The sequence below is a fragment of the Canis aureus genome, chromosome 8 (assembly GCF_053574225.1).
Source record: "Canis aureus isolate CA01 chromosome 8, VMU_Caureus_v.1.0, whole genome shotgun sequence".
Classification (NCBI taxonomy): Eukaryota; Metazoa; Chordata; class Mammalia; order Carnivora; family Canidae; genus Canis; species Canis aureus.
Window position 1 is genome coordinate 67,300,934 of NC_135618.1, and position 22,673 is coordinate 67,323,606.

Sequence of the window (22,673 nt, forward strand, 5' to 3'; positions counted from 1 at the left end):
CTTCTACAAGTTATAGGTAGCTTTCTTTCCTTTCTCAATTGACACCATCATAGTTCCATGAGACTCTAAAGTGGATATTCTCGGTAAAGATTTGAGAAACAAATCTCAAACAAATCTTTATAGCATCTTGGGGGAGAAAATAAGAAAAAGAAGTTAATTTTTCCACTGCTACTCTTTGAAAGAAATGGTAAAATTGTTTACTAAATATATGATAAAAAATACATGATTATTTTTCAAGTGCAGTAAAAGGGAAGAAATGAGAATAGGTTAACATGGTAAACAAAGTCTATGTCACTGTGCAAGGAGAGGTCCTCCAAGTGTATCTAAACTCTTGCTTCCACAAACTCTCAGGTTAATTGTTAATGTTAAGTGTAATCATTTCTAGTTAAAGATTAAGAGAATCCAGGGGCACCTGGTGGGTGGGTTCAGTTGCTTAAGTATCTGCCTTCGGCTCAGGTCCTGATCTCGAGGTCCTGGGATGGAGCCCCATAATTGGGCTCCCTGCTCAGCAGAAGTCCGAATCCCCCTCTCCTTCTGCTCCTTCCCCACTCATGCATGCACACACTCTCTCTTAAATAAAAATCTTTAAACAAGAAAAACTAGGAGAATCAGTTAAGGTTCCATATGCCAAGTTCATTTTGAGGAGTATTACAAAGAAACAGTGATGATTCTGTTCATATCATGAGCCTAGGTGAAAAAAAAATTAGAAACTACTTCTCACAAATAGTTTCAACATGTAATTTCTCTGGTAACGTACCCTGATTTTATGTATTAAATCAACCTTTGAGCTTTTATATCTGAGTAATTATTTATGTGTTGATAAACATATAACACTTGGTCTTCTGGTGCATGGGACAGAAATCAGCATTCTTAACGTGTAGATGGAAGGTTTTCTCATTTACAGACTGAAGACTTTACCAGGCCCCTGTCCCTCTTGTCATCACTGTCAGGAGGAGGGATGGAGGATCTATGCCCCCAAACCTAAAGGCCTCTCTTGGCTAACAGTCATCACAATAAGTCCCCATGTAGATACTGACTTACTCGTTGCTTTGGCATGAGTGTAATGATCAGCTCGTTGTAGAAATCCGAGTACATTTTAGCAATACTGGATAACTGAATGAAATAGACAAGAGGAGCCAGCCCTCATGGAGCCTTTGTTGTAGTAGGGAAAGTAATAAACAGAAATAAAGTCAATATGTACTGTGTCAGGTGATGAGTGCTACAGAGAACAGCAAAGCAGCCAGGTGGCTTGGGAGTCAGAGGGAATGGTGTTCATGTTACTATATCATGTGTTTATAGAAGTCATTTTTTTTAGAGCAAGGTAGGGTTCTAAATCACTGCATTTTTGTAAGTCAGTTTAGCCCTGACATTTTCATTCTCGAAGCTCCTTGACCTGTGAAGTGGTCAGGGGCCAGTCGGCACTTCCAGGCTGTTTGTTTCTAAGTCTAGAGGGACTAAGAAGCATCCAGACAGGTCCTTCATGAAACCAGGCACACTTGCTCTCTTTTCTGCTGTGGGCATCTTAATCCCAGAATTGACCATTTTATTCCTTGGGACATCTGTGGAAGCCAGTGTCCCCTCCCTAATCTCCCTGTTGTAGGGCCACCACAGCATGCACCCACATATTTACCTCTCTCTATGGGATTGTGTGAATGAGAACAAGCCAGGAACCTATAGAATCCCCCATCTGCCCTCGAGACAAGCGTCTTTATTGGCAGGTCTGTGATCATGTATGGCCCTTCAGTGCTTTGGCCTCTGCTAAATTGACCTGGAGCCAGGAGGCAGCTGACATAGTGGCAAAGGAGGAGGGAGCACCGATGTGAGGTCATCCAGGCTCATTTTATCATGGTCTTCCTCACGGGGCAGTCTGTTACCAGCAAGGAGCATTCTTTACTTAAATGTCTTCGCTCATTTTCTTTGAAGTATTACATCTTTGCTTTCTGCATTTTTGGTAGATATGAATATGGGAGTGATTTTCTTTCTTGGATTTGCTGTTGAAGTAAGGATAGCATAATTATGACCCCCCATCACTGGAGCCCTGTCTCTGTGAGGAGGTGGGCTCCACCGGCCCAGGAGGCTTCAAGCCAGCTGCAAACCTGCCTGTTTATAGGAAGTATTGGCAGCTAATTCAGACTTCCAGAAACAGCAAAGGTGTGGACAAAGCCAGAGGCATCTGTGGATTTGGTTTAGTTTTTGGGCCCTGAGTTTCCTACCCTGACCCCTCTTGCAGTGCAGGGCAGGCATCCTGTTCCAGGCCAGGCTGCTCACTGTCCACTCTTGCCCACGGTCAGCTGCACAGACTCTTGAGTTCTTTCAGTTCCTGATTTGTTCTTCACAGTTGTACTTTTTGGCCAGTGACTTACCTCCTATGCATGTGCTCCTCCTCTTTTCTCTTTCATGTTTCCAGTGGCCTCTGCTTTGGTGGCATCTCTGTGCCTCCCGTTTGCACATCTGCACCAGCCTTGCATTTGCCCTTCTCAGATACTTGAAAGATAAAAAAACAAAACAAAACAACAACAAAAAAAAACAAACGTAGGCATATCACTAGCTGCTAAGCACACCATGGGTTCCTGACGCTCAGAATCTGTGTTTTTGCTCTGACATGACACTTGCTCAATCTGTGAACGTTTGAAAGTGGAGGAATGTCTGATAAAGCATGAGACAGTAGTGTCCTGAGCTTGGACATATGAAGCACCCGCATGGCCACATGAATCTTTGTTGTTTCTGTAGACGGGAGCACTGCTCAGCGCTTTTGTCCAGCTGTGTCACATTTCAACAACACTGGCAGAAAAGACATGGGTCCAGCTTTTTCCCAGATTGTGGAAAATTTTGTCTGACAGACAGCAACACGTGAGTATATATTTTAAATCCTGTTTCAGGGGGCACCTGGGTGGGTCAGTAGTTGAGCATATTTGCCTTTGATTCAGGGCGTGGGATTGAGTCCCACATTGGGCTTCCCGCAGGAAGTCTGCGTCTCCCTCTGCATATGTCTCTGCGTCTCTCTCTATACATGTCTTTCATAAATAAATAAATAAAATCTTTAAAACTAAAAATAAACCCCGTTTTGGAAAACGTAGTTTTAGGTTTTGATAAATATTGTGAAAGAAAGGACTCTAAGCTTCAAAGGACAAGGAAACTGCTCACTGTAATCTGATAAGTGAATTCTTCAAAATCCTGTCAGATGCTACATAAGAGAGTAAAGACTTCAGTTGCCATGCTCTTTGGTTTCAGGCTCTGGCCGGTGAGATTAGCCCGTTCTTGTGTAGTGGCAGCCATCAGGTGCAGCGTGATTGTCAGCCCAGCGCGTTGAACTGCTTTGTGGAGGCCATGTCCCAGTGCGTGCCCCCGATCCCCATCAGACCCTGCGTTCTGAAGTACTTGGGGAAGACGCACAACCTTTGGTTCCGCTCCACGTTAATGCTAGAGCACCAGGCTTTTGAGAAAGGTCTGAGTCTTCAGATTAAGCCAAAACAAACAACGGAATTTTATGAGCAGGAGAGCATAACACCACCACAGCAGGTGAGCCCCGCCTCTCTGTCGTCTTGGCCGGTGACCTCCCCATTCTAGTAAACCTCTCCCCAGGGATTTTAAGTTACAGCACAGTGAAGTTGCTTTATTGGGAAGAAAATGTTTTTGTCACAAGCTCTTAAGAAACCATGCTCTGTTTTCAGGAGATACTGGACTCCCTTGCTGAACTGTACTCCTTGTTACAAGAGGAAGATATGTGGGCTGGGCTGTGGCAGAAGCGCTGCAAGTACTCTGAGACTGCAACTGCCATTGCATACGAGCAGCATGGGTTCTTTGAGCAGGTAGACACCAGAGGCCCGTCCCCTGGCCAAGCCGTGGACTTGACGAGAAGTCGTTTCTAATGTTCTCAAGTCAGGGTTCATACTAGATAAAGTCACTGGTTTATTTCAAGCGTTTATCTTACATATAAAGACCCTTTGATTGGAGTTTCCGTTTAAGAGAAACCTACGTGTAGGACGTGAACATTTTTGAAACTCAGTCCTGAACCTTTTAACATTAGATGCTAAATGTGGATGCATTTTATCTGCAGTCAGTGGTCCTGTTGGAAATGGCAGGTAGATTGTAGTTAGTGTTTAAACTTTAATCCTCATGTTTGTCCTTCATTGAAGTGTGGCCACCATCCCAGGATATGGGTCTCAGTCCCATGGTAGGGGTACTGAGCCACAGAAACACCAGAAGCACAGGCATGAGCTGTGGCTTCTGCTGTCCTTGCTGAAGGACAGAGAGATGTACCCCGGGGCACAGCAGTCTCTGTTGGCTCCGTCTGTCCTGTGGGGGATTATGTGACGCCTCTGTTCCCTACATGTGCAGAGCCTCAGGTGGCAGTGATCTTATAGAGAACCATGTAGGCTGCCCCCAGACCTGAGTTCCAGCTTGCCCTAAGTAATTGAAAGCATTATTAACTTCCTCAGGCACAAGAATCTTACGAAAAGGCAATGGACAAAGCCAAGAAGGAGCATGAGAGGAGTAATGCATCCCCTGCTATTTTTCCAGAATACCAGCTGTGGGAGGACCACTGGATTCGGTAGGCCCAAGTGCTTGACGTACTCAGGAGTCTGTTAAGGAAACTGGTAGAAGAAAAGTCTGAAATTTTCTAGTAATGAGTGCTGTTAAAGGGGAGCTTTGCTATTTTCTTTTCCTTAGAAGGAAAAGAACAATCTCAGAACAGCATTAAATATGTGACTAATTAAAAGCGACCATTGGAGAAACAACAAACGATCTCTGCCTCCCCACAAGCTCTGGTACTTTGGACTTTGCTGTGTGGTGGGCGGCTCTAGGTGTTCCAGGGGGTCAGTGTATTTCAGAGAGCTGGGGGCTCACTTCAGCCCACCCTTTGCCCTGTAGGGGGGATTTTTTTTTTTTCCTGCAGAATGGCAGTAAACAACTTAAAATCTTACACTTTACACTCTGTGTGTTGGTAATTGAATTGCTCTTGAATCCCTGGTCTTCCAGGTGCTCTAAGGAGCTGAACCAGTGGGAAGCCTTGACGGAATACGGCCAGTCCAAAGGTCACATAAACCCTTACCTGGTCCTGGAGTGTGCTTGGCGGGTGTCCAACTGGACGGCCATGAAGGAGGCATTGGTGCAGGTGAGACACCCTCCCAACCACCAGGTGCCCCTCCCAGAGTCAGATGATGATCTCTGCAGCTGTGTGTGGTCCTTTCATGAAACCGTGGATCTCTAGCGAGTTCTCGTCACTTAGAGCAAGCTGAGCAGTTTGGCAGGTGAAAGATAGCTCTTGGGAAACAAGCGTTATTTTTAGTTCTCTCTTAACACTTCCCAGATTTGTGCAATTTGGGAGTTAGATTAAGCATTCATTTGTTGTGGTGGAACTGGTGCAAGAGTGCTGCTGGAGGTGAGCGCAGCAAGGGTGAATCATGCACCGGGCTTGGTAGATTAGTAGCTGCTGTCGGCAGATATCTGCTGAATGAAGCATTGTTGTATTGAGAACATGTTCTGTGGAAGTGAAGTATAAGTGAAGCTGAGTCATGAATTTGAGTTCCACAGTTTTTAAATTCACTTCCATCCAGAGGAATTCGGTGCACAGCGGGAGAGTGAGCCCAAAAGCCCTGATCTCTTTTTCCCACCAGGGGGAATCCAAAAGCCACAGTCTTGGACAGCACAGCTCTGTATCATCTGAGCCCCATGAAAGGTTATGATTTTTGCCTTAGTCGGTCTTCAGAGGCAGCCATTGCTGTTGCTCTTTATCGTTTCCTGTATCTGGGCCCTTCCCTCATATTCCCCCTCAGCCCCTTTCCCTGCTTCTGCTCCTCATCTTTCTACCTTTTCCATGTGGTATTCATGGTTGGAGTGGAGGTGGAGGAAGTGTGTCATCCTGTTCTCACCTGCCCTTTTACCCAGCAGGACTTGTTTGTTCCCTTCTCGTAATATGGAGTTCCCTTCTCGTAAAACACATCCTGAGATTATAGTTACTGTCTCTGAAATGATGAACCTGAAATTTTAACCAATCTCATGGCTACCATGTTTATGTCATTACTGATGTCACTTTTTAACAAACCTGGAACATGTAAAAGATGGTAGAACTGAAAGATGGTAGAAAGCGAACCACAGGGGGTGGAGATAGCTCAAGGCTTGCATTTGGGGCTGGGATCTGGAAACTGCTCATCTGATGCAGGGAGTTTATGCCAGAGATAACCAATCACATCAGTAAAAATGTATATCTTGTTTGTAACAAAATGCACTTATAATGGATTGTTATTTCTTTGCTCTGATAAAGGTTGTGCTGAGTAAATCTTTATAGCTCACTCTGGCATTTCCTTTCTTCTCCCTTTCCAGGGTTTCACTTAGCTGGATTCATGTAGCGTCATGCTGTCTGTAGGGCTGAGAAATGACTTTTTTCTTTCAGAAACCCTTAATTTTCTAAAAATTGTAAGGCTTTTACTGATTAGAAAAAGCTCAAAGTATATGAATAAACATTCTGAGTAGTCTGTAGTAAATTCAGATAGTCTTGGTCCAAATAGATGGTCCAAAATTATGTACTCGTTTACTGATATGTTAAGGAAAAACCCCCTCAGGTTACTTCTGATTTTGTTCTGTGCATTATGATTTCAGGACTGCTTAAAGAAGTATGGTTGTTTCTAGGTTTGATTTAATTGATGGAGGGTAGCTTGTTTTGGGGTCAGAAAATAGGAGATGCCTTTATTCTTAGTGTTATGGAAGACAGATGTGGTGATTGACAGAAGCCCATCTTGAATAGTGTTTAAGCCCAGAAAGTGTGAGATTGGTATGATTTTAGAGGATCACATTGGAAGCAGATGTTTTGACAAGTTTGTCTTCCTAAATTTCTTCATTGTTGGATTATTGAGATAGAAGAGAGGCCATGAGTGTGAATGTCCTTTAAAGATGTAAGATGTAAAAAAAGGAAAGAAAGAAAGAAGGAAGGAAGGAAGGAAGGAAGGAAGGAAGGAAGGAAGGAAGGAAGGAAGGAAAAAAAAAGGAAAAGAAAGAAGAAAAGAAAGAGGGATCCCTGGGTGGCGCAGCGGTTTGGCGCCTGCCTTTGGCCCAGGGCGCGATCCTGGAGACCCGGGATCGAATCCCACATCGGGCTCCTGGTGCATGGAGCCTGCTTCTCCCTCTGCCTGTGTCTCTGCCTCTCTCTCTTTCTCTCTGTGTGACTATCATAAATAAATAAAAATTAAAAAAAAAAATAAAAAAAATAAATAAAGAAAGAAAGAAAGGTCAAAAAAATAAGCCAAAGAGTTACATAAATGCAGGATGGCACCATCATCGTCATTATACTTAATATCATTCAGGCAGATAGTATTTTGGCACTAAAATGTGTGTGATTTTTTATCATTACCGAAAGCTGCTTCAGAATGAATGTTACGTTGATTTTGTGACAGCAAATTCTATAAAATACCTTCAACAGATATATCCCTTTGTTCTTACACACAGAGATTATTTTTGAAAAGACCTTCATTTTTATCACTTATGTTTATAAATAACTGTTAGAGATTGATAAACTGAGATGAGTTCTAGTGCTTGAAGTTTTTTTTTAAATAAGCAATGTTTTCACATTTATTTTTTCTTTTCACATTTAAATACCCAAGTATCTTTTTTTTTTTTTAAGATTTTATTTATTCATGAGAGAGGCAGAGACATAGGCAGAGGGAGAAACAGGTCCATGCAGGAGGCCCGATGCCAGACTCGATCCTGGGGCTCTGGGATCATGCCCTGCACCAAAAGCAGCTGCTCAACTGATGAGCCATCCAGGCATCCCATCTAGTGCTTTCTTTAAAAGGTTAGGCAAACAGCTTGCAAGGGCAGAAGTGGTGAGCACATGGAACCTTTATGGGCTCTGAGCCAGGTGGGGGTGGGGGCAGGGTCAGAACCAGGGAGAGGAAATGTGACAGCTCTGGGCTCTCCTTCATGATAGAACTGACAAATCAAGATGTGAAAACTCTGGGGGAGATTTTATAGTAGGTAACAGAGTGTGGCTTTTGAATGACAGTCCAATTTATGAATGTTCTCTTCTTATCAATCGGAATTGTTGCCTTTTGCTTTCTTGTAATGTGGAACAAATTGGATTGATGTCCTAGGATAACAATATGAATTGGAAACAATTCCAAATTGTATTTATCAGGGTGGAGATGAACATATGTTTAATACATTGGAAATTTGCTGACTTTGTAGCCAAGTGGTGATTGTTAATCTGGCCTGTCACAACAGGGTTGATTGGTTTCTCTCTTTGCTGGAACTGCTGATGACTTAAGGCAAAGAACCTATAGAGATTGGCTACTCACTAGTATTTGGAAAAGGAAAGTATTCAGAAAAATGCAGTCTAAATGTATGACTTCTCTAAAGAAAGTAAGCATTTATTCATAGCTTAATTTCTGTCTATTGCCTTGCATAATTGGCTATAAAAAAATTGGCTTGCATTTTTGACCCTTCATATTGAGAGGAAAATTGCCCATTGCTTCCCATGTGATGTTCTTTCACCACCAGGTGGAAGTAAGTTGTCCCAAAGAGATGGCTTGGAAAGTCAACATGTACCGTGGATACCTGGCTATTTGCCACCCTGAGGAGCAGCAGCTCAGCTTCATCGAGCGCCTGGTGGAAATGGCAAGCAGTTTGGCCATCCGTGAGTGGCGGCGGCTGCCCCATGTGGTGTCCCACGTGCATACACCTCTTCTCCAGGTGGGTGAGGCATGCTTACCCAGGAGTCTTGTGGGCCTGTCGCTGCAGCCCATCTCCTGTCCAGGTGTAGGTCCATAAACCGAGCTGGACAGCAGGAAGGAAAATCCTTCCATTCATTTTGTCCTCTCTCATTTAAACTCGTTCTCAGTAAAAGAAAGGCCAGGGTCAAAATATAGAGGAATAAAATGTTGCGTCTCATTTTTAGAGCTTCCATGGTATGTAAATGACAGAGGACATTTAAGAAGTGATTTTGATGATTCTCATTTTTGCTCTAAGCATTTTCTTTAATGCCCATTATACCCCATCAGTGTGATGCCACTGTGCAACATGAGACTGCAGAGTGCCGGTTGCATAGCCTGCGCCTTAGCCTCTTCCTTGCTGGATCATCTGCACTGCTTCTGATGGTTCATTCCAGCCACACAGGCCACCTTCACTTGCCAGGCTCTGACACAGTCTCTCCTAAAGCCCCTCGCACACAGTGCTCCTCTGCACAGATTGTACTTCTCCCACCTCTCTGCCTGACCTTGAGGATCCATATAAGCAGGAAGTGAAGGCTAAGGCATAACTGAAAATTGCCCAGCTGAGTGTTGAATGCAGGCCACAGCAGGCACATAGCCCCTTAGCAAATGCTGAGCAACTTGGTGGTTCTGGTCGTTTACTGACATCTCTGGCTCCCTGGCTGGCCACTAATCCAACAGAGCATAGACTTAAGTGGTTGCATTCTACATACAATAGAGCCTTGATAGAGTAGCGTACCAGTATACTTAGTGGGGGTCCCAGAGGAAGTGGAGCCAGAAGAGGGGCCAAAAGGAGTATTGGAAGAAATCATGCCTGAAAACTGCCCAAATTTGATAAAGAAACCAATTTTATTTATAAAGGAGATACACATATGAGCTTATATGCATGGGAAAAATTGCTCATCATTAGTCCTTAGGGAAATGCAAATTAAAACCACAGTGAGATATCTCCTATCCCCTACGCTGCTGGAATAAAGACAATAATGAGAGTTGGTAAGGATGTGGAGAAATTGGAACCGATGGGATTATAAAATAGACTGGAAATACTCTGACAGTTCCTTAAAATACTAAGTACAGAATTCCTGTAGGATAGCAGTTTTGATCCTAGAGAAATTAAAACATGACCATACAAACACTTGTCCACTGATGTTCATGGCAGCAATATCCAATAATGGCCAAAATGTGGAAACTGCCCAGATGGCCACCACATGTTGAATCAATAAACAGTGGCAGATCCAGGCAGCAGACTGGCATTCGGCAAAGGCCCATTGCAGCAAGGGTGAGCCTTAGCAACACACTGAGTGGAGAAGTGGGCACAGAGGGATGCATGCTGTATTGCATCTGTGAGGAGTGTCAAGGATGGGGAAATGTGCAGAAATGATGCAGATCCCACCCTGAGGCAGGAAAGAGGATGGGAAGAGGCTGCTGGCAGATCCAGGGCCACTTTTGGGAATAAGGTAGGCGTTCCCATGCGCAGATGAAGATTATATGACTTCGGGAACATCCTAGAAACTACTGAATTGTACACTATAAAGGGAATTTCAGTGATGTTTTAATTGTATCTCAGTGAAGCTGTTGTAAAACAGATACTGCACTGTTGTGCTTTCAGTAAGCTCTTGGCAAGAGAGGTGTGCAGAAAACTGAAGGTAATGAACTGAACTCAAGGCACAGATGGAAAGTGGAGCTTCTTGCAGGCAGTGTCTGCAGTTAAGATCAGTCAGTAGGCCAGCAAGTACTAAATCTAGGTGCTGTGCTCAGGAGGTTCTAATAAGTTTAAAACCGAGATTCTGCTCCAGAAGAGTGTCCAGCTGGAAAGGGAGGAGGCAAAATTTAAAAATTTAAAACGAGGGAGGCAAAATTTAAAACGAGGGAGACTGATTCGGTGCCATGCAGTAGGGTGGAGAGTGAACATGGGATTTAGTGAAAGGAGAGACCCCCGTGGGAGGGGAGTGGAACCTTATGGGTGGGTAGACTTGGGATGGGCTCAAAGTTGTGGCCAGGGCATTTGGAACCAGCAGCTCATCTGGGGTGTAAAGGGGACAGACTCGTGAGGGACGTGATAGAAAGCACATGTGCCAGCCCAAAGGGATCGCCCAAACCATGTTTTGAGATGCTTAGTATGACCATGGGGTTTAAGTGTGGCTGGAGACCCTGAGGGCCAATGGACCAGACTGTTCTGACCTGAGCCTTCAGTAGGAGAGCCTGGCTTAGTTGATGGCAAAGGGAATAATAGACAGTTTGGGGAGCTACCCGTTAGTAAAGTGTGCTGCCTGCACCACTGTACTCCCTCTCCTGTCTCACAGTAGCCACAGAGCTGAGTTTTTTGTTGTTGTTGTCTTTTCTTTTCAAGATTTTATTCATTCATGAGAGACAGGCAGAGAGAGAAGCAGGCTCTCTATAGGGAGCCTGATGCGGACTCGATCCCTGGGATCACGACCTGAGCCAAGGGCAGACACTCAACCACTGAGCCACCCAGGTGCCCCACAGCTGAGCTTTTAAAAGTGGAGGGATCACAAGAGCAGAGTTTAGGGTGAGGAGTAGACAAAATGTGGATTTGCGGTATCTGGACAAGCTCGAGTGTTTCCTTCAGTATAAGTGAGTCGTGAAAGCTTTACAGTCACCAGATAGCTGATGGACTCTGGTTTATTTTCCTCATCTGCTTCTTACCCTGATGCTCACTGTGGAATCCCTTCTGGTCCCGTTCAGGCAGCCCAGCAGATCATTGAACTGCAAGAAGCCGCACAAATAAATGCTGGCTTACAGCCGACCAACCTGGGCAGGAACAACAGCCTGCATGACATGAAGACAGTGGTGAAGACGTGGAGGAACAGGCTGCCCATCGTGTCTGACGACTTGTCGCACTGGAGCAGCGTGTTCATGTGGAGGCAGCATCATTACCAGGGTAAACCCACCTGGTCCAGCATGCATTCATCATGTAATTTTCCAGACATCCCACTGTTCTGCTTTCGTGTCTTGGTTTTGTTGTGGGTTTTTTTGTTTTGTTTTGTTTTTGTTTTTGTTTTTTTCGTTTTTGTTTTTTTCTTTCACCAGATGTTCTATTTTCTGGCAGGTTTGGTAGGTGGTGGTTGGTCTGGTGAGGGTAAAGGTGAGGGCAGTGAGAGATGAGGAGCTTCTCCCCACCTGCTAATGCTTCTCTGGTGAGAACAGTTGCCACTGGAAGTATAGACGGTGGGATCTGAGCTCCAGGGTGTGGCGCTCATGGTGGAGGCACCCCGAGGAGGAGCTGCTTGACAGTGGCTTGTGGAGCCTTCTCCAGGTGGCCTGGTCCTCTCTGCTCCTCCCTTCAAGCTGCCAGGCACCTCTTCAGAGCCACCTTTCTGATTTAGTTAACCATGATGCTAATGCTCAGCCGTTAGGCAGTGCTGCTTAACCTCTTATTTTTATATAAAATATCTTCCTTGTATAAAACCCAAGGAAAAGTAATGAAGGTTTGTCACAGAGTTTCCCTTTTTCATAAGCCACATGTGCGTGTTTTTCATTTTTTATTCAAGCCTTATTGCGGAACACTTTGAGAAATGTTTGGCAGGGACTGATAGCTCTTTTCTTTGCTCTCTAGCTATTGTAACTGCCTATGAAAACAGTTCTCAGCATGACCCAAGTTCAAACAACGCCATGCTTGGGGTTCACGCATCTGCATCGGCGATCATCCAGTATGGGAAGATCGCCCGTAAACAAGGACTGGTCAACGTAGCTCTGGACATACTAAGTCGCATTCATACTATTCCAACCGTCCCTATCGTTGATTGCTTCCAGAAGATTCGACAGCAAGTCAAATGCTACCTCCAGCTGGCGGGAGTCATGGGGAAAAACGAGTGTATGCAGGTAGAGTGACAACGGAAGCTGGTGCCTTCCCCCTCTGCTGAGGAGGTCTGGTGGAGCACAAGTACCCATATGGAAACTCCTGGTACAGAAAGCAGGAAAGGAGGGTCAGAACTTTATATAAACACAGCATTATTAGCAGGAAACAGTCCCTTCACAACTAGAAAGGGAAAAGATACCACTTGAGTGTTGAAGGTCCACTTTATGGTCTCTGTTTCACCTTGTCCTTGGTTAATATATTTAAGGAGAGAAAATGAAAAACAGCAGGATTATGGATGTAAAAGTAGATTTTGATGATGTTGAGAGGAATATTAATGAAAACAGGGAAACGGACTTAGGCATACAAAGCTTTGGAAGAAAGTATCTTTAAGGTATCAGAATCGAATGTGGCATTTAGCGATTCCGTTGAAGTATGCTTGTCAGGCAAGAACTGTTCATGGTAGCAAGTTGGCTCTCAACTTAAGTTGCTTGTCGATGACCCTTAGGACTTACTACCTAGAGAAATATTTTAATGCTGTTTTAACATCACTGTCTAGAAATTTCAAGAGCTTTTTTCCTACTTTTTTTTTTAAACAGGGTCTTGAAGTTATTGAATCCACAAATTTGAAATACTTTACAAAAGAGATGACAGCTGAATTTTACGCACTGAAGGGAATGTTCTTGGCTCAGATCAACAAGTATGTATGTTATACAAGAGGAGAAAAATTCATCAACTTAGTTATAACTTGAAGTCATTGTGAAGCTGCAGCTTAAAGTCGGTATGATTTAGTGATAGTTGTCAGAGGTAATTATCCAGGTAGTCTGTCTCTGTGAAGATAGTAACTTAGAGCAGATTGATTAGCCAGTTTGATGTGTAGTACTTAAAGACACTTTTTAGAAATGAATTGCTTAAACACAGAACTGCTGAGAACATAAATACATTTCCCCATTTTCACAGCATGACATTTTGGACTAGAGTTGATTTGATTCCTTTTATGGAAACAGTTCTTATTTTAGAACGGGGTCAGTCAGCTCTGACCTGCAGGCCAAATTCGGCCAGCATCTGGTTTTTGTAAATGATGTCTTGGAACACGCCCGTTCTCACTGATGTTGTCTATGGCTGCTTTCACACTATAGCCACAGAACGGAGTAGCTGTGACAAATTGTTTGGCCCACAAAGCGGAAATCCATTTACTGTCTGGCCCATTACAAAAAAAGGTCCTAGAACCCTGCTTTAGAGAAATGAACATGAGATGAAATTTTGTTAAAAGGATACTGATGAGGGATCCCTGGGTGGCGCAGCGGTTTAGTGCCTGCCTTTGGCCCAGGGCGCAATCCTGGAGACCCAGGATCGAATCCCATGTCGGGCTCCCGGTGCATGGAGCCTGCTTCTCCCTCTGCCTATGTCTCTGCCTCTCTCTCTCTCTCTGTGTGACTATCATAAATAAATAAAAATCAAAAAAAAATTAAAAAAAAAAGGATACTGATGAAATATATTAAGATGCTGCTTATTGCCATATGTAGAGCTGTAAAGCCCACTTTTTACATTTCAATAAAAGGAGTTGCATTTTTAGCTTATTTTAAATAAGGAAATGATTTTGTCAAGATAAATTTTTTTTTAACATTTCAAATTCACGTGACCTAAAATACACCATTCAGAAGTGTACAGTTAGTTCAGTGGGCTTAGCACATTAATGGTGTTGTACAACCATCACCACCTGCTAATTCTAAAACATTTCCATTATCCTCAAAAGAAACCATATACCTGTTAGCAGTCACTTCCTGTTTTCTCCTTCCCTTGTACCCTGACATCCACTAATCTTTATATCTCTGTGATGTTCTTATTCTGAACATTTTGTTTTGTTTTTTGAAGATTTTTTTATTCATGAGAAACAGAAAGCGAGAGCGGCAGAGGGAGAAGCAGGCTCCATGCAGGGAGCCTGACTTGGGACTTGATCCCGGGTCTCCAGGATCAGGCCCTGGGCTGAAGGCGGTGCTAAACCGCTGAGCCACCCGGGCTGCCCTATTTTGAACATTTTGAATAAATGGAATCCTACAGCCTTTGGCCTTTTGTGCCTGGCTGCCTTCACTCAACATCATGTTTTCATGTGCTATAGCCCGTGTTAGTACTTCGTTCCTTTTTGTGGGTGAATAATACTCCACACTGTGTCTATATGTTTTATTTATGCATTAACAATCAGTGAACATTTGGACTATTTCCACGTGTGATTACTATAAGGTGGCTGTGAGCGTTCACGTGCAAGGTTTTGTGTGAGCGTTTGTTCTCACTTGCCTGGGGCATATAGGGGTGAATTTGCTTGGTCATGTGGTATTTCTTTATCTTTTTGAGAAACTGCAAGATGGTTTTCCAAGTGGCTGCACCATTTCACACTCCCACCAGCAGAGTTTGTGAGTTTCTAGCTTCTCCACATCTTTGCCAGCAGTTGTTGCTTCCCATTTTTCTGATTGTAGCTGTGCTCATGAGTATGAAGTGGTGCCTCACTGGTTTTGATTGTCATTTTCCTGTTGATCGGTGATGTTGAGTGTTTTTTCTATGCCATTTGTTTGTCTTCTCGACAGAAACGTGTTCAGTTAACTTTGTCCATGACTAGGTTGGATTATTTGGCTTTTTATCACCCAGCTCTAATTCTGAGACATTTGGATGTAAGTGTCTCTGAGGTACACGGTTGTAGACATTTGCATGCTTTCTGGAGGCTGCCTTCTCACTTTCCTGATTATGCCCTTAATGCACAAAGCTTCTCATTTTGAAGTTGAGTGTATCTGTTTTCTTGGGTTGCTCATACTTCTCATGTCTTTAGCTATGACACCATCACTTAACTTAAAATCACAAGATTTATTCCTATGAGTTCTTTGAAGAGTCTTAACAGGGTTAGCTCTTCAGTCAGGTCTTTAACCATTTTTAGTTAATTTTTATATGTGGCAGGAGATAGTGGTCCAAATACATTCTTTCACATGTGTATAATCTGTGTCCCAGCACCAGTTGTTGAAAAGACTTCTTTCCCATAGAAGGGCCTTGGCTGCCTTTTAGAAAGTTAGCCGACCAGAAAGGTAAAGGTTTGTTTCTGGACATTCAGTTCTGTTCCATTACTGTATATCCATCCTTATGCTGGGGCCACACAGAGTTGCTTACTGTTGCTTTACAGTAAGATTTGGAATTGGGGAGCGTTCTTCAACTTTATTCATTTCCAGGATGGTTTTGGCTGTTTGAAATCCCTAACATTTCCCTTTTTTTTGTTGTTGTTGTTGTTTTGTATATTTTTTTATTGGAGTTCGACTTGCCAATATATAGTATAACACCCAGTGCCCTCCTCCGTGCCCGTCACCCAGTCACCCCATCCCCCCGCCCACCTCCCTTTCCACTACCCCTTGTTTGTTTCCCTGAGTTAGGAGTCTCTCATGTTCTGTCAGCCTCTCTGATATTTCCCACTCATTTTCTCTCCTTTCCCCTATGATCCCTTTCACTATTTTTTATATTCCCTGTATGAGTGAAACCATGTGATGATTGTCCTTCTCTGATTGACTTACTTCACTCAACATAATACCCTCCAGTTCCATCCACATTGAAGCAAATGGTGAGTATTTGTCCTTTCCCTGACATTTCCACATGAGTTTTAGATTCTCCATTCCTGCAAAAGAGATCTTTGGAATTAGAGTGATTGATCGCAGTGAATCTATAGGTGAATTTGGTGTTACCATCATAACAGTGTTAAATCTTCCAGCTCATAAACAAATGATATTTATTTAACAGTGTTTTCACTTAATAGTGTTTTACATTTTTTAGCATTACAAGTCTTGTATTTCTTATGCTAAATGTATTTCTAAATATTTTATTTCTACTGATATTAGTGAATTTTATTTCCAGATTCTACATAGCTAAAGTATAGAAATACACCTGAGTTTTGTATGTTACTCTTAAATTTTCAACTTTGCCAAATGTTTATTTGCTCTGGTGTGTGTGTGTGTGTGTGTGTGTGTGTGTGTGTGTGTCATCTTTAGGGTTTTCTGTATATGAGATTATGTCATCTGCAAGTGGAGATAGTTGTACATCTTCCTTTCCAATCTGGATGCTTTTACTTTTTTTTTTGCCTGATTGCTCTACCCAGGACTTCCGGTAGTAAGTTCAATAGAAGTGGTGAAAGTTCTTGTGTTGTTCCTGGTCAAAGAGGAAAACCTTTTAGTTCTTCACAATTGAGTAAGATGTTACCTGTGGGCTTTTCCTGTGTGACCTTTATTATGTTAAAGTAGTTTCCTTCTATAACTAGTTGGATGTGTTTATCATGAAAGGGTGTTGGATTTCGTCAAATGCTTTTCCTGTACCAGCTGAGATGATTGTGTGTTTTTTTTCCTTCTGCTAATGTGATGCATCACATGGGTTGTTTTATTTTTTGTTTGTTTGTTTGTTTATTTATTTATTTATTTATATGTTGACCCAACACCTTGCATTGCTGTGATAAATGCTACTTGATCATGGTGTATAATCCTTTTCATATGCTGTTGGGTTTGGTTTGCATTTATATTCATGAGGGATAGGAGTATCTATTTCTCTCATGTCTTGTACGTTGTTGGAAGATGTAAAGCTGTCTCTTATTTGCAGATAGTAATGTGGTGCAGCCACTGTGGGAAATAGTTCATGAGTTCCTCAAAAACTTAAACACAGAATTCCCCTATGACCCAGGAATTCCACTCTTAGGTATATACCCAAAAGACTTGAAAACGGGTGCCCAAGCAGGTTCTTGCCCATGAATGTTTGTAGCAGCGCTGTTCACAGTAGCCAAAATGTCAAAACAACTCAAATGAATGGATAAGCAAAGCACAGTGTAGAGACACAAAGTAGTATTCAGATGTAAAAAGGAATGTGTTGGGGATCTCTGGGTGGCTCAGCGGTTTGGTGCCTGCCTTTGGCCCAGGGCGCGATCCTGGAGTCCCGGGATCGAGTCCCACTTCGGGCTCCTGGCATGGAGCCTGCTTCTCCCTCTGCCTCTCTCTCTATGTCTATCATGAATAAATAAATAAAATCTTAAAAAAAAAAAAGGAATGTGTTGACACCTGCTACAGCATGGGTGAACCTCAAAAAATCTGTGCTAAGTGAGAGAAGCCAGGCATGAAAAGTCACGTAATACACGATTCCGTTTCTATGAGATACGCAAAATAGGTCAATCCATAGAGCCAGAAAGTGGGCTGCTGGTCCCCAGGGACTAGACATTGGGGAAGATGGAGAGTGACTGCTCCACATTATGGGGTCTTCTTTTGGGATAATAACAGTGTTGTGGCACACAACAGAGTGGCAGTTGTATGACAGTGTTAAGGTACTAAATGCCACTGAATTACTCGTTTTAATATGGCTGACTTTGTTACATGAAGCTCACCTAAAAAAAAATCGTTTTGATTTTGTCTTCTCACAGATCTGAGGAAGCAAACAAAGCATTTTCTGCAGCTGTGCAAATGCATGATGTGCTGGTGAAAGCTTGGGCCATGTGGGGTGATTATCTGGAGAACATCTTTGTGAAGGAGCGGCAGCTACATCTGGGGGTGTCTGCCATTACCTGTTACCTGCATGCATGCCGACATCAGAATGAGAGCAAGTCAAGGAAATACTTAGCCAAGGTAAGGCCAAAATAACTACTTTTCACCAAAGGCTGTCTGGTAGCCTACAGGTTTGCACGGGAAGCCAGCTCTTTCCTCATCCATGCTGGAGGTAAGACATTTTGTGGTGACACTGTCCATTCCCATTACTCTTCTCAGTGTCTGTCATAGTTCAGTAGAAAGCTAAGAAAACTGAGGCCTAACATACCTGGAGTCCCAGGACTTTAAAGCAGCAAAACCATGCCTGGCATCAGTCCTGGGAGTCAAGTCCAGTGTTCTTGGGACCTCACCCTGGACACAGATTCCTACAGACTGACTAGGCTGCCAGGAGAGCTTACCCGCCTGACACCTGGTAGATTCTCCCCTCTCACTTGCAGGAGAGGTGCACACAGTCCTAGAGCTGCTCTGCTCTAGTCGCAGGTGACATGGGATCACATGATTTCTAGAGACACTGCAGGGTATGGTCACGCTTGGTGGATTTCTGTCCCATGTTGCCCCAGCACAGCATGGAGGACAGGGCTGGTGGCAGATGTGCACCTGCCCAGAGATGCTGCTTAAAACTGTGATTCTTTCTTCCATGTTGCGCCCTCTCTTTCTCAAGAAATAACATAAATAAAACCCAGAATTAGGGGCACTTGAGTGGTTCAGTCGGTTAAGCATCTGCCTTCGGTTTAGGTCATGATCCTGAAGTCCTGGGATTGAACCCAGCATCAGTGGGGAGTTCAGTGGGGAGTCTGCTTCTTCCTCTGCCCCTCACCCCACTCATGCTCTCCCCCCCTCAAATAAAATCTTTAAAACAAACCCAGAATTAATCTTTGTAAAAAACTTAAAAATAGACCATTCTGCTTTTCTGTTTTGTCGCATTAAAGGTTTGGATTTCTTAGGGCCCCTGAATGTCCAAATTGGGAATGAATATCAGCATCTAGTATTTAAAGCCGACTCCAGAAACACACACCAGCTGTGGTGACACACACAGAGAAGTTCTCTAGATATTTACCTACTTCTCAATGTAATTGTTTCAGACATTTGTGGGCGCCTCATTCCAGGGTGGTGTTCATCACAGATTTTTAGCAAAAGTCCATTTTGTTTTGGTGATGTCGTGAGTGTGAATTAACAAATTGATAGGCTCTTGAGTCACTCACCACTGCTCGCGGCTGATTGGGTCAGTTAGTGATTGGCAGTAATGTTTAATCTTGGTAAGAACTGTATTTGCATTCGGGGTTTCCTTTGTATATTGTATACATTAAGTTTAGCAATATTGTTTGTTCTTTTGGACATATTTTCCCACATTGCCAGTAAGGCTATTCTATATGCTGTTTTAACGTTGGAGGAAAGTCACTTGATGAAGGGCCTCAGAAGTTTCATTCACCTCTGGGATTTTTCTTCTGTCTTAGGTGCTGTGGCTTTTGAGCTTTGATGATGACAAAAACACTCTGGCAGATGCTGTGGACAAGTACTGCATTGGGGTTCCGCCCATTCAGTGGCTGGCCTGGATCCCACAGCTGCTCACCTGCCTGGTGGGCTCTGAGGGAAAGCTGCTTTTGAACCTTATTAGCCAGGTGGGAGTAACAAGGTCTCTTTGTTCATGAGAAAATTATGCCTTCATTTCATGTGTAGGAAGGTATACACATTTAGACATCGGTTGATAAAAAGCACATTTAAAAATGATTGGAACAAAATAATCTGTTAGATCGTTAGAGTAATAAAATGCTGATTTCTTTGCTTGCATATATTGCCACACAAAGATGCAAGTAAAACAACCTTCTTTTAAAATGTGCAGTTACTAATGAATCCTCTGAATTAGTGAAATGTGTATCTGATATTTTGCAGCCAAACTTACCTTCTGACTAAAGTCTTCATAATTGTAGCAGTTGTCATCCCTTGTGTGGTTGTTCTGGGTGAAAGCTGTGTGCACTGCGCATGTGGTTAGGGAATGGGACACACTGGGATCCCATAGGAAGGTTTTCATGACCATGATTTGAGATGATTTCAGGTTGTCCTTTGGTGTGAAAAGCCTGATGAGTAGAGGAAGGCCCCCAACGGTGGGAATTTGGAGACTGCTGTATGTCATACAGCGCCTGTGACTGACTCCTCATGAATGAAGAGCATCCTAACCAAGCATTTAGGAACTTGCTGCTCATCATTCTGTCTCCAGCTTGCTTTGCCCTTTACATGTGACTCATCATCCATGTTGTACCCAGAAATAGTTTTATTTTTCCCCCTTTAAAGCCTGCAGCAATGAGCCTGGGTATTGGCATTTTGCCTAGAGTTTATCTCCTGGGATGTAGATTCAGTCTATGTGATGTAATCATTCATCAGACATCTCTTAATGTATGTTAGCCAGCTATTGTGTGGCCTGTGGCAGAGCTAGACTCTATTCCTGTCTTTTCATAGGCACATTTGGAAGGGTCTGAGTAACTAGCTATTCTGGCATTTTGAAGAAGCCATAAAACCCCAGTTTGGTAAGGCAAGTGTTTCTTACCTTAAACAGAAAATCTTCTGTATCCTCCTTGCTGCGGTTATATGAAGTTTCTCCCTAATGAACCTATTTGTCAGTTAGAATCTGCTTCCAGTTCCCAGTGAATTGTGCCTAGCATAAAGACTGACCTTACACCTTACATGTTGTCCCATTTCTTGGCTGAGTGAGACCCAGAGACCAGTGTGTTTTGTTGTCTTCAGATTTCCCGAATCAAAGGCAAATGTGGTTTCTGTCTTTAATAGTCCCCAGGCAGAGTACATACACTGTGTTGATCTTTCTCAGATCTTTTAGAGGTAAACTAGGCATTTTACCTGCTGTTTAATCAGGACTCATACATGAGCCCCTGTGGTGCAGTATTTGTCTCCTTGGTTCAGAGGTAGACCCTAGCCCATTGACAAGTGGCAGCAGTTACTTTCCGTACAAATTGTCATCATCCAGAAGCACAGTGATCAGCAGTGCTCTTTATGTTCCATGTCTCTGAGCAGGTTGGACGCGTGTATCCCCAGGCGGTCTATTTTCCCATCCGGACCCTGTACCTGACCCTGAAAATAGAGCAGCGGGAACGCTACAAGAGCGGTATGTCTCGGACAGGGCAAGCTAATCAAATTGTGGAGGGCTCATTCTGTGGGGGTATTCCATGTTTGGATGGCTGGGGACACACTCCTACCCTCAACCTGTCTGTCTTTAGCCAGCGAGAAGACACTTTGGGGCTGGAAAGTAAAGCCTAATCTATGAAAGAAGGCAATGGCTCTCATGGTTGTGATTTAGTAGAGTGTTGGTTTATCTGAATGATTCGGTCCATAAGTAGTTAATTATAAAGTTTAATAATACATCCTCGTAAGGAGTATAAATGTCAGTTAGTGTGTATGTCATTTAGCTTATAAAGTCTTTAGCTGTCAGAAGAAATCAGCATAGAGATCAGTCTTACAAGATTCACCTAGAAGAGTCTTAATCTGTACTGAATAGCCCTCCTATGTAAGAAATAACTTACTAATGGTTTCTTTTTCCTGCTACACATGGTACCTTGGTAAACCATTAAAGCACCATCTGCTTCAGCCCATTTTTAACACCCAGATGTTCATGCTGCTAGTGCAAAGACTTTGTAAGGTCACCTGATCCACTGGGCGTGGTTGCATTACCCGCTGCTGAGCTGGGCTGGTCAGGAGACTGCATGGCACGTTCCAGCTCTGGCCTCACGGGTCTACCTCGGTAGATGTGCGTTTGGGTCGTTTGAAAATTAAGGTTCTTTTATTCTGAGTGAGCCAAAGCTAGAGAAATAGGCATTTGGTTCTACATTTCTGCAGCATATTTCTCATACAGCAAATGACTGTATTTTTCAAAAATACCTTTTTAACACATATGATCTTTGCTTTCCTAAATGGAAGAAAATGTAGACTTGCTCATTAGTTACTTTCCGATTCTCTAAGCTATCTGCAAAGAATGTATTGTGAAATATTTCCCCAAACATTTAAAAGATGCTCAGGCTCATTAGTAAAGTTAAAAATGAGAGGACAGTGAACACTTGTGTGCCCCCACCTCAGTCCACCATGTACCACACAGCCCTGTTTGCTCTCTCTCTTGATGTGACGCTTTTTGCTTTTCACGGAAACATCTGAGGCCAGGTTGGTAGGCAGTCGCGCTCCACGTGCCCAAATCCCTCAGCGCACGTCTCCTTAGAGCCAGGGCGGCTCCCACAGTCCCTGGGGAACCGGCCTCGTGATGTATTAACACGCCTGCAGGAACCAGCGTTCCTTTGGCCGATGGGTCCTCTAGAGCACCATCTCTCGCATCGGGCCAGTTTTGCGCTGACATTGGCGTTGTGTGTGTTACTCTCAGATTCTGGACAGCAGCAGCCAAGTTCAGTGGGTAACCAGTCCCATTCTGCATCAGATCCAGGGCCCATAAGAGCAACAGCACCAATGTGGCGCTGCAGCCGAATCATGCACATGCAGCGAGAACTCCACCCAACACTTCTGTCTTCCCTGGAAGGCATCGTTGATCAGATGGTCTGGTTCAGAGAAAACTGGCATGAAGAGGTATGTAGGGGAACCTACCATCCTGTGTACTCT

The 22,673-nt window shown here is 43.5% G+C and overlaps 1 protein-coding gene across 15 annotated transcripts in view; it reads left to right on the forward strand.

The window, feature by feature from the left end:
- TRRAP (transformation/transcription domain associated protein) overlaps window positions 1–22,673 on the forward strand; it is a 115,402-nt gene that overhangs the window by 76,025 nt on the left and 16,704 nt on the right. For 9 of the 15 annotated variants that reach the window (XM_077907794.1, XM_077907801.1, XM_077907804.1 and 6 more), the window contains 13 exons: window positions 2,731–2,850; window positions 3,232–3,519; window positions 3,672–3,809; window positions 4,440–4,552; window positions 4,981–5,116; window positions 8,494–8,685; window positions 11,409–11,637; window positions 12,280–12,545; window positions 13,119–13,219; window positions 17,945–18,146; window positions 19,520–19,684; window positions 21,090–21,180; window positions 22,441–22,640. In XM_077907794.1, coding sequence (XP_077763920.1) covers window positions 2,731–2,850; window positions 3,232–3,519; window positions 3,672–3,809; window positions 4,440–4,552; window positions 4,981–5,116; window positions 8,494–8,685; window positions 11,409–11,637; window positions 12,280–12,545; window positions 13,119–13,219; window positions 17,945–18,146; window positions 19,520–19,684; window positions 21,090–21,180; window positions 22,441–22,640 — 2,241 coding nt within the window. The remainder of the gene's footprint in view (window positions 1–2,730; window positions 2,851–3,231; window positions 3,520–3,671; window positions 3,810–4,439; window positions 4,553–4,980; window positions 5,117–8,493; window positions 8,686–11,408; window positions 11,638–12,279; window positions 12,546–13,118; window positions 13,220–17,944; window positions 18,147–19,519; window positions 19,685–21,089; window positions 21,181–22,440; window positions 22,641–22,673) is intronic. The other 6 variants (XM_077907802.1, XM_077907810.1, XM_077907808.1 and 3 more) reach the window with 3 other exon arrangements.